This window comes from Priapulus caudatus, unplaced genomic scaffold (genome assembly GCF_000485595.1).
Source record: "Priapulus caudatus unplaced genomic scaffold, Priapulus_caudatus-5.0.1 Scaffold677, whole genome shotgun sequence".
NCBI classification, from domain to species: Eukaryota; Metazoa; Priapulida; class Priapulimorpha; order Priapulimorphida; family Priapulidae; genus Priapulus; species Priapulus caudatus.
The window spans coordinates 121246-132940 of record NW_014577738.1 but is presented as its reverse complement, the minus strand read 5'-3'; the positions used below and the strand labels follow the sequence as shown (position 1 = coordinate 132940).

Below are 11695 nucleotides of genomic sequence, written 5' to 3'. Positions count from 1 at the left end.
CCAGTACCCACAACCAAAGAGCTGATGCATATCATACGTAGCAGTCTCCTGGCAAGATGTACAGCTATAGACTGGCATGAACACATCATATCTTCCTGCAGACAAGGAGAGTAATGAATTGCTAAAATTTGCTTGTGAAAATATTTTGACAACTGACATTGATAAGAACACAGAATTTTTAATGGTAATTACATGCATGGTGTAAAATTCAACATAATTGACCACATTTTTTTTTTCAAAATAAAAATATCTAAGATTAAACATTTAATTATGAAAATTTATACAAAATGTTAACAATACTTTGGAATATATTCTTATTTATATGTTCATTTTTGAGAACAACAAAACAGTAATTTAAGTATTTTCTTAGCACTAACCAGTGGTTGTAATCACGGTGATTGGTTGGCCCGGCAATGGCACATCTTCAAAGGTTCCAGAACAAACGCAGGTGTTGGGTGTTGGAATAGATAGCACTCTTTCTGAAATAGTAACAGGGAAACTGTCATTATCTCAATGATAGAAATTGCATTTACTTCGATCAATGTCAATGAAGTAAATAGTTGCTTATTAAACTATACTGTATACAGGTATATTCAACCTACTTATATCAACTACACTGCCATTTGAAATTGCCTGAGTAGGGAGTAGCAGTGCTTTCTGCCACTTCTCGGCCCATATCCATGCTGTGCGATCATGAAGAGGAAAGGTAGTGTGCCTTTCATTGTCACATCTTGGGCAGAATGTCCATGAAACACCACATTGTTCACATTGTATTGCCTCTGAAAATATACATGTCACCAAACGTGGTACCGTATTAAAAACAATTCTCATGAACTTCAGTATTTATTGACATGCAGAGGTAACCAATCCCCTCTCGTTATATATACCCACTAAGTAATATATGCTTGCTAGCTGTTGGTAATGCTTCAGAATCACCATTGTTTTTCTCTCGAACCAGCAATCATCAGAGTCTAGATAAGAGCCACAGTGATACTGCAATAAAGCATCGCAGTCAGGATTGCATTTGGCTATGTATTTCTCGAAACTGCTTACAAGGCACATTTTAGTGCCTGTCGCATACATTCTTGCACCGTCACCCTCACTTTCGTTGGTAATACCGGTGTGATTTTTCGTTTGCTCACTGGTCTTCTCTCGAACATATCTTCTGCCAATTTCATCAGACGCTACTTCGAAATCGGACACTTTCAGGTCTCGCATGTTTTCCCTTCCTCTTCTACAAAAGTAGAACAAAATCTCAAACATGACCTTGTGCAGCAACCCGTTTGGTATGTCTGGATTTATAGCTCTTGGATGCTGGTACAGCCTTTGAAGATCACCTGTAACATGCAATGCTGTCGGTTAAGTCTGCGCACCTAAGGATTCAAGTTGGAGAGAGAGAGAGAGAGAGAGAGGCAGAGGGCGAGGGGGAGACAGAGAGGTTTGTACATGACAACGAATATATGAAACTACGAAAATATGTGCCGATAGTTATCTGCAGGTATGGGTCGTTTGTGCTGTACCTGGCCCTTTCCTTCCTGCCTAGCCTTCTTCAGCATACTGTTAAAAGCGGGATTTGCACTCTTAAACCTGGGATCAGAAAGTATGTCGATGCTCCTCTCATGCGGAGGCTCCTGTAAGTATTGTCGAATACCTTGATGGATGGCACAGAGCGTACTTTTGCTGTAAGTTTCACCGTCTTGATTTCTGACATTCGAGAAAAAGTCTTTCAATAGATTGACCATTGCTGGCACTTCGTAGGTTTGAAAGTCCTTTGCCATTCCCCTTTCTTCACAAAACTCGCACGACTTTTACTGAAAACTTTGTTGCTTCCGCTGTCTTCTTGCTTTGCTGCTGTTTTACGAATTCACTAGCGTCGGTGGTGGAAAATCTTACCAACCATGGCAAGAGAATAGACTGCAGCTACACGAACGCGAATTAGCTACCATTATATGGCTTACAAGGTCTTGATGCATCTTGCAACTGAATTCGATGTTTTGTCTAGTAGTGGAAAAAAGTCTACAAACTTGGTTAAGTAGTCTGTGAAGGTGAGAATGTATTTGTTTCCGTCCTGGGTGATTGGTAGAGGACCTAGGTAATAAAATTTGTGAGCGTATATCGGGCAATGAGCTGGGACGTCCATCCTACTCTGCATTGATGCCAGTAGCGCTTTGGCAGAGTCATCGGTGGGCCATGCGAATCCCGGTGGCACATACCTTGTTAAGCTGCTGCCGTTGACTATCTGCGAGATTCCAGCATGGGCCCTCGGTTGGGTCATAAAAACCCTTCCAAGGGTCCCGAACATTCTTCCGTACAGTATGAGTCTCTTCCACTGGATTCCGAGCACCGTGATACCGAGTACCTTCAGATGTTTCTTAACTGCTGTCCTTCCTGTCCAGTAGTTTTTCCTATTTTCAACATTTTTAACCAAGCAGCTTGTAGTAGTGCTGACATCCCTTACGGCTGGAATGACTCTGCCGTAGGTCGGGTCCTTACTCTCATCGTACAAGCGCTCAAGGTCAACATTCTCAATAGGTAGTTGTATCTCCTGTGCCGCTTTGATTCCTACTTCCTCCAAGGTAGTGTCCAGCTCGATTGCTATTGCTCTCTCAACTCTATCTCTCTTCATTGAGACGCGATGGCTTCCTTTCTTGTAGCCCACGAAAGTGACCAGTATTGATATGGCCCAGGGCTTTTTGTGGTTGGAATGCACTACGTCACTGGCTGAGAAATTGGCTGAGAGATCGTCCAGCCATCTCCAGTACCGATCGTGTCCAGCTTGACACTCTACCGTCCTGGAGCCTCCTTTTATCAACTTTCCGCTCAGCTCACGAAGAGACTGCAAAATGCGAATATTCTTCAAATCCACGGATGCCTTTCCTACCGTCCAGGCCGTACTCAGGATGCAGTAGAATTTTTCCGTCTATTGCACTAGTGTCTCTTTGATATGTCAGATTTCCACTCTCTCCTCCAACATCTACCACTGTCCGGTCCTGAAGAAGTTCTGCTCTCGGATACTCAGACCTACTCTTCAAGGTCATGAAATCGAACTCAACAGTTTTGGGCACCAACTTGTCGGCGCACAAAAGCCAAGCACCACTTCCACAACCAAGGAACAAGATCCTTCCGGGCTCATCTAACTTGGGTAGCCGGCCTCGCTCGCCAAGCCACCCTTTAAATTGCCTTACACCGCCGGTCTCTGCCATTCCGAAAAGTCGCATGGAACGCTTCGCAGCTTTCACTGGAGCGATGATCCTAGTTTCGCCTTTCATCACCACCTTGTCCCGAGCGTCTTGCATCTTTGGAACAAGCGGGAGTCCTGCGAAAACCGTTTTTATGGCCCAATAGTTGCCGTCAAAGGCGTCCGAGCTGATCGTACCACCAGCTAGAAGCCTGGTTGCACCTCCTAATGCCAAGAGCTGAGCTGCTTTGAACACAACTGAGGTATTCCGCTTGCCACCACCAAGGCTGAACAGCAGATGCCGCCACTCCTTGGGGTAGTAAGATAAACCAGCCCCCTGGATATTCCCTGTCTCTTTTCCTTTCAATTGGCCAAGCAGACCCCTCTCAGACAGGTTCCACGACAACAGCACCATTAACATCGATACTGGTTGGACACAGATCCAAAGGAGGTTCTCAATCCATGTGTCCTCGTCGTCGCTGTGGTGGTCGTCGCCGTCCTCGTGGGGCTCCTCAGCGGTACCCTCTGTAGAAGTGCTGCTCCTCTTCCTCCTCGGCGTCCTCGTCGTCACCCCTCATCCAGGCTTCGTCGTCCACCATGTGCGCCGGCCGATGCTGGTTCTCCCAGGAGAGACCTGCGCGTGGCGCGGCTTCAACGGGGACGACTTTCAACTCCAGGTAGTCGCTTTCGATGTGAACTACCGTGAAGCCCGGGTTGAGGCGCCGGAACTTCAGGACATCGTCGAGGAAGTGCTGCCAGGACGTGTAGGCGATCTGCTCCCCACATGGGCCGAAAATGAGGCGCGGCGTGGCATACGCAGGCCTGCAGTTAGGCCGGCTGTACACTGTTTGTTGTCCGCGCACGGCTACGGCGGCGGCGGTATACCCCATCTTTGCCCTGTTCTTTATGGTCTTTCCTTCCTGTTTGGAAAGTCCAGTGGGCAAGGTACCAGTGGGCAAGAAGCAGCCAACATTAGGCAAGACTGCAGGAACTTATCAAATTCCGCCATATGATTGGCATTTCCATCTAAAATAATGTATAAAATGCTATACGAGACATTCCATGATAAGTGATTGCGGCACTGAAAATATAATTCGGTCTGCATAAATAATTTAGCACAGACTACTGCTACGGCAGCCGTACTTTTGAAATAAATGCGCACCCGTAATGTATCCACAAACCCTAACTATAATCCTAACCCTCGGTCGAGAATTTTGTCTTTATTTAAAGTCTCGGCGATAGCAAGGAGTGGCTGATGCCTACGAATAACAGCAGCCTTTAGAAGGGTTTTGCAGGATTTATTATCTTGAGGGGCAACCAGATTTGTGTTATCGTCGGTGCAATGAATCACACAAGTTTGTTCTTGACGAGATCGTTTTCGATTAACATATTCATTATCACTGTTCGCCCCTTTTGCTCTCCCTGTGCAGGGCTCTACGTTAACTTTGAAAGTTCACTTGCCCTGTAGGGCAAGTAAAACCAGCTCCGATGTTACGCGCGTCTACCAGCTACGATGTTACGCGCGTCTATCCGCTTGCCCCCTTCGGGCAAGTTTAAGGGGCAAATGACTTGCCCTATAGCCCGAAGTACTTGCTCTGGCCAAGCGGGCAACCGTTAAGCTCAAGCCGATTTTTGGAGTTACTAATTTTCCACTACTGCTTAAAAAGTGTAATTATCTTACCTGTTGCAGAACTTGCTAAGGATGAGGTTGCTCTTTCTGTTGTTGTTGGCTCCTGTTGGTGTGGATCTGGTTCTGGAAAAACATAGGACAATTTGGATTTGTGATTGGCTTTGCCATACAATGTTTATACACAAAAATACACACACTTTGAACACTGTTTATTATTATAATCGTTTCGACTTGTGCATGAAAGTATGCAGAACGTTATGAAAATAAACTTCATGGACATATGTTTCCCTGAAATCATCACAAAAATTTACTGGCCGTTGCCGTATTAGTGAAAGTATTAATTAAAAAATAATACGTAACTGTGAAAATTACTTGCATCAGTTAACACTTCTCCAAGCATGCTAAATAGTCCAACTCATTTAATGCAATTGAGAAGTTTTGTTTTTGCTCCATATGGTTGCAAAACGAGTTATTGCTTGTGTTTCTTATTTCCTATCTTTTTTTTTCACGTGGAATAAAAACGTTTCCATGATGCTAATTTACATTTTATATCATAATGAACAACAATTAACATTGAGTATATGATAAATCAAGTGTAAGATATAGGCTACACCCCACATACACACCCACATTACGCTTACCTATAGTGCCACTTGTAGTCTTAGCAGCTTTAGCATTTGAAATGTTGACGTCTGTACGCGGACGCTTCTGTGCCTTTGAAGCCAACATCAGGCCGGAAAAATAGTGTATCTAGGCTTAGCGTTGGATCTTGGCTGCTTATATAGGACCCTGCGGTGGCGTAGGATCCTGGCAGTGCCGCCCTCTCCCGTGCCTTAGGTGCCTGGGTGTTGTCAACCCCCTCGCTTGACACGTGTATGGGTTATGCAACCCCCTTGGTCCAGTATATGCACAAGCGCCGCCCTGATTTAGCGCGAGACATGCGCGATGACATTTTACCGAAACGATCGCGTTATAACAGGGCCACACTATATATACATGCATGTATATAATATATATATATATATATCACTAGAAAGCAGAGAGGCAACTGAGGGATCATACACGCACGCATGCACGCACGCACGCACGCACACATACGCAGGCACACAAACACACACACACCGCACCACACGCATACATACACACTCACGCACACGTGCCTGCATACGCGCCCACGCACAGTGCCACCGTCACGCTCATGCGCGCGTACTCATGACTGCTATTACGTAAGTCAATGAATGGCGTTATATGATGCACAATGTACACAGCGTGATACGCATAGAAGCTCGCTCATCAGTTGACTTGTTGCTTTGATGATATATGTTGTGTACATGACTGACTGTATGAAGTGATTGCTTCATTCCCATTGTTCGCTTGTTTATTATGCTTACTCGTCGACAAAATGACGACTTAAGCGTATGTCGTCATTTTCGTAAGTCGACACAAATATGCAGGTCCCAAAAGTGTCGACTTATGCGAGTTTTACTGCATATCTCTTGATATATATCAATCAGGAGTTATATTTTATACTTTCTATTTTGTTCACTTAGTGTAGTGGAGACAAGCACAAAATAATAATATTATAGAAGGAGCTTATAATTATTATGCCTGTGTTCTCATGGCATTTGCGCCGATGAAGACGCGTAATTTGAGACGAGAGAAATATACAGGTTTCGGTTATAAGGTTATTTATTCTATAGTTATTCGTTAGAATGCAATGACACAAATTTGCATAAACAGTAACTAATATATTCTGCGTAAAATCTAAATTATACCAGGTGACAAATATCATACCGGGTAATAAAAATGTCTACTCATGTTTCCGTATAAAGATAAAGAGACAACTAAACATGCGTGACACAGAACATGACGATTCCCTATATTCGTATATTTGCAAGATAGCGGCATAGCCAACTACTTGGCATACTAAGTCACAGTTATTCTCTTAGCATATTAAATTGTACAATTTTATCAAATGAATGAGTGTCTTCGTTCTAACGTTCTTGTTAGCCTAGCGGTTTGGTATCGGGGCGTCGGCTATTGGAAGGCTCGATGAAGATGAAGAAGCACGCAGTTACAACTGGTCTTAATGTATGATATCGTTTTATTGATCAGCATTCAATTCTGTGAAGAATGAATAAACAAAAACAGCTTTAGGTTGAAACAACAATCAACAGAAACACAAATCAACCATTCGTATATTAAAGAAAAACATTGCACGAAATCCCATATTTCCATCCTATAGATTGCATAATCTTTAAAGATATATGTATCTGCATCAACTCAGTTAAACATACAATAATCAACTTACTACTGTGACCGGATGTAACTGACATTTTCTGCTAAAACCAATGTCGTGCACTGTCACACAAAGGTCGGTCACACGGTCAGTTCAGCAGGTAATCAATCCTGTAATACAATCATTGGTATCATAAATACTATCAAGCAGACAAAACAAGATTCTCTTAAATTACCTGAATCTTCTTCACTACGCTTCCTCCACATAACATTGACTACATCCAGATAAACTGGTTAAATTCCACACTAACTCCCAACTGCAACTTGCAGTATCACATTACAGTCAAATTCCAGCTATAATCATGCAGTGTGCTTCACGGTAAGCCTTGACCTTGAATGGCTTAGTATAGGCTATTTACACAAGCAGCTGTGGTCTATCAACAGCAGCATTACAAGTACTGTAATTCACTACACTTTTACTATTACACATTGAATGTTACAAGTTAAACAGGAACATATTACATGCTAATACCAACGTTTACATATTGAACAAATTAACATGAATCAAATCGATACAACTCACCTAACATGTTATCACAATGGCACACGGGCTCAAATGGAACAAATTAGTTTCGAGCCCATTCTTGTTCCCCGGATTGTGCTTTAAACCAGCACCAGTGCCACCTCTCGGTGTGAGATCCTAGTTTCGCTCAAAACATCCTCCCCCCACGATGCGACGTCACTCTCGCATCTCTACCCATACAGTACTGATAATTGCTCTACAGTTCAAATTACTCATACCCTTCTACAGGACATATGACTACTATCTTATTTAACGGTCTACTGAACTACTTGTTCGCCGTTTTGACTTGGACGTTTCGCACTCAATTGTCTTTTCCCGGGTACACTTCAGTGATTCGACCAAGCTGTTATTAACATTTCCCGAATCATGTTAGGGTCAGCCATCAGAACAACATCATCTACCCTGACATTCCGACGGTCCACGTTCCATTTCCTTCGAGGAACCAGCAGCGGGAAGACATCTCGAATCCATGACTTCCAGAAGGCATCGACTATGCGCTGAACAAATTCCAGTCTGTCTTTCGGATTCTTCGTCGGACGGAACGGTCCTTGTGGAACCCTACTGGAGGCTCGTCCCAACAGGATGTCGTTCGGGCAAATATACTTACTATCGTCTGGATCGTTCAGTAGTCCTCCAAAGGGTCATTCGTTTACAAGATTCGCCACTTCTTGTAGGCAGGTATGCAGCTGAAACGGGGTGAGTTGTTGTTCGCCGATTGCTTTCTTCACAGCATGCTTGCAGCTTTTTACAAGTGCTTCAGCACATTCATTTTGATGTGGAGCCAGTGGTGTAATGAATTTCCATTTAACCTGTCTCTCTGCACAGAAGTCTTGTAATTCATCCTTACTCCAGCCAGTCAACATTTCTCTCAGTTGCCTCTGGGCGCCCACAAACTGCGTACCGTTGTCGCTCTGTATTACTTTTGGATGTCCCCTGATGGCAAAGAACCGTCTCAATACCTGCAGGAATTCCATAGTTGAACAATCAACCGCTACTTCCAAGTGAACAGCTCTTGTGTTGAGGCAAGTGAAGATGACTCCATAGTGTTTTGTAGTTTTATTCCGTTCAACCTTTACCACATATGTCCCAAAATAATTGCAGGCAGTGAAATAGAATGTCGGGGTGAATGGCGCCAATCTCTCTACTGGAAGATCTGCCATCCTCTGTGTCTCAGCATTGTGGTCGAAGGCCCGGCAGGTTACACATCTGAACTTCACCTTCTTCGCCAGCCTCGTCACTCCAACTATCCAGTATCTGCTTCTAACTTTAGCAGCAGTGGTGGCAACACCGTAATTGCCACATTCATGCACATTCCTCGTGATTAAGTAGGATATGTGATGTTCTCTTGGCAGCAAAGCTGGATGTCTAGACTCGTAGAAGAGCAAACTGTTCCCAGCTCGTCCTCCCACATAGATGATATGTTCCTTCAGAAAAGGACTCAGGGACTTGAATACACCCTTCTCCATGTCTTCATGTACATTCTTCTGAGCTTCTTTGATCCAGTATTTCTCTCCTGTGGAAAGCTCTTCTGCTGACAGCGGCCCGTCTTCCTTCAGGCATTTGGATTTCAGATTGGTCAGAAATCTAAAAACGTATGCTGTCACACGGATCAACTTCCTCCAATTGGAGAACTTTGTACACTCAATGGCACATTCTACTTCCCTTACTAACAGTTAAGTTTTTCTCTCTTTCCTTTTCTTTTTGTTAATCTCGTTTATCTCAGCTTTGCGAATGCATCTTGGCCATTCTTCTGTCAACCGGAGAAAGGCTGGACCATTTTTCCATTCACCTTCCAAGTCATCGATTGCAATCCCTCTGGACACTTTGTCCGCGATGTTATATTCCCCTGGTATGCGTCGCCAATCTGATGGGTCGGTCTGGCTCTGTACTTCTGATACTCTGTTTGCATCAAAAGACTTAAACTGCCTCTAATCCAGGACAAGGCAATTATACTGTCAGACAGGAATACAGCTTTGTCAGGTTTCACTTACATCTCTTCCATCACAGTAGCACAGAGTCTGGCTGCGAGGACAGTGGATTGCAACTCCAACCGAGGAATAGAGATAGCTCTCAGTGGGGCCACACGTGACTTTGCTGAAACGAACCTCACGTGATAATTTCCATCATCCTCTTCCCACGTTGTTAATAGCACAGCGCCGGAATGTGCTGCTGGATGATAGGAAGATATCACATTAGATAGGTTGGATGGTTTTGCGATTAGCCATCTGTTGAAGATTATACCATTCTGCTTTTTGCAGTTGAGTGAAGAATTCCATTCGTTTTGTAACTTCGGTAGACAAGAGAGTCATCCAGACCATACCATCTGGCACAGCTTCCTGCATTAATATGGAAATTTTATTTGTTTCCACGGGATATTTTGTCGCTCCTACGCGATGGTGGACAGTGATGCCAGTAGCCGAGAAACAGAGCTGAATGACCGCATAGTCTTTAGATTAGCTATTTATGCAACTGATTAGATTTAATTTCATATGGACGGATGACATGGAATAACACAAACACTCACTGCCTCACGTATCTCGATTATAGCCGTTAGATATATATATTATTAATTATATTGACTGTGCCACGTTTACGTTATCATGTTAGGACCGAGTTTTACACGTTTACTTCTCTTTAGCTATTCTACAGGTTTATATGTAGCCTGTCTCTTCCCAGTGGGGTGCTTCGCAGCTCGTGCGAGTCTCGTGGGTTGGCTTAGCTTCTTAGTATAGGTTACTTCGCGGCTCGTCCTGCTTGTGCGAGGTTCTCCTCCGACGGTGTGTTGTTGCGCTTCTGGCTCGAGTCGTGATCGTCCGTTGTTCTGTTCGTTCATTCGTTCGTTCGGTTCGTTCCGTATCGTCGTCTTCGTGGTTCGTGTTGTTCGAGCTTTCGTTCGTTCGCATTCGCTCGTGTCGTTCGGTTCGCTTCGTTCGGTTCGTTCGTCTTTTTTGGCTCCTTGTTGCGTTCGTTTCGTTCGTGGCCGTCGAGATGACTGATTTACCCATGGGATTGGTGCTTATATAGGAGCCGCGGTGACGTAGGATTACGGCGGCGGCTTCCCTGTCCCGTGCAACCCGGTGTCAGAAAGTGATGGACTCGTCTAGGGTGCCTGGGCGTTGTCGCCATCGATTAACACCGCTGTACAGGTGATTGCAACCCCTTGGTTGAGATCTAGCAACGAGCGTAATGTCACCTTGCTCTTGCCCGTGCTCGGCTGGCCGCCACTCTCTCTGCGCAGTGTTTACGGTGATGGTGCAACTCCTCTGACTCCCACTCGGCTGGCCCGCCACCCTCCTCGCCGGCGCAGTGTTACGTGAGGGCTGCACTCCCTGACCTCCTCAACATCAGGCTGCTTAGGAGCCCCCTTCCCTCAGGAACTCTTCCCACTCTGGATTGCGGTGGTTCGGTCTGGTTGTATGAGCGTCATCCCCGCTGCAATTCCATAACTCTTCCACTGCCCCCCCCTGAAATCTCCCAGTACCGTAAGTAGTTAATTAACGTAAAATTTAACTTAAACACAATCGAAATAATTTTTGCACGGGATTAACATGGCTTAAATTGAACAAGGGATAGTTAATCGGCGCATAACTAGAGTTTTATCAATTAAACACATAATACGGCGCCCGCTCACCCGACACAACAATTGATATATATATAGTATATAGTATTATATATCATTTATATGAATCTCAGAGAGGTTACCTTGATTTTTAGGTGATCCGTTTAATCGTTGAGCCTCGGCTCGCGCTGAGTGTCTAACCTCGTGGATATCAGCTGCTGTAGAAACTCTTCCTCATTTTGCGCACTTAGCTTCTTTCTCCTGAGGCCGTAAAAAAAAACTGTTTGTTTACAGGTTACCCGACGACCCTACAAAATAGTTGCGCCCTAACATTTTTTACCACTTTTAAAAATGAAAATCACAAATGATTGATTGGACCTTTATATAAATTTAGATGATTTAGCGAAGCATAACCTGACATTGTGGCTCTGCATGAGCAATTAAACTCCTCTTATAAGTTTAGAATTGTAACGAACCAATTGGCCCTGATGTTTAATTTTGGTTATC

General features: G+C 44.2%; 1 protein-coding gene across 1 annotated transcript in view; it reads right to left on the bottom strand.

The window, feature by feature from the left end:
• LOC106812703 overlaps positions 1-11695 on the bottom strand; it is a 23694-nt gene that overhangs the window by 2961 nt on the left and 9038 nt on the right. Inside the window, exons 2-6 of the mRNA XM_014816646.1 lie at positions 5439-5444; positions 4835-4836; positions 1054-1587; positions 665-779; positions 378-479 (exon numbers count right to left, since the gene is read on the bottom strand). Of these exons, the coding sequence (XP_014672132.1) occupies positions 378-479; positions 665-779; positions 1054-1263 (427 nt within the window). The 5' untranslated portion in view covers positions 1264-1587; positions 4835-4836; positions 5439-5444. The remainder of the gene's footprint in view (positions 1-377; positions 480-664; positions 780-1053; positions 1588-4834; positions 4837-5438; positions 5445-11695) is intronic.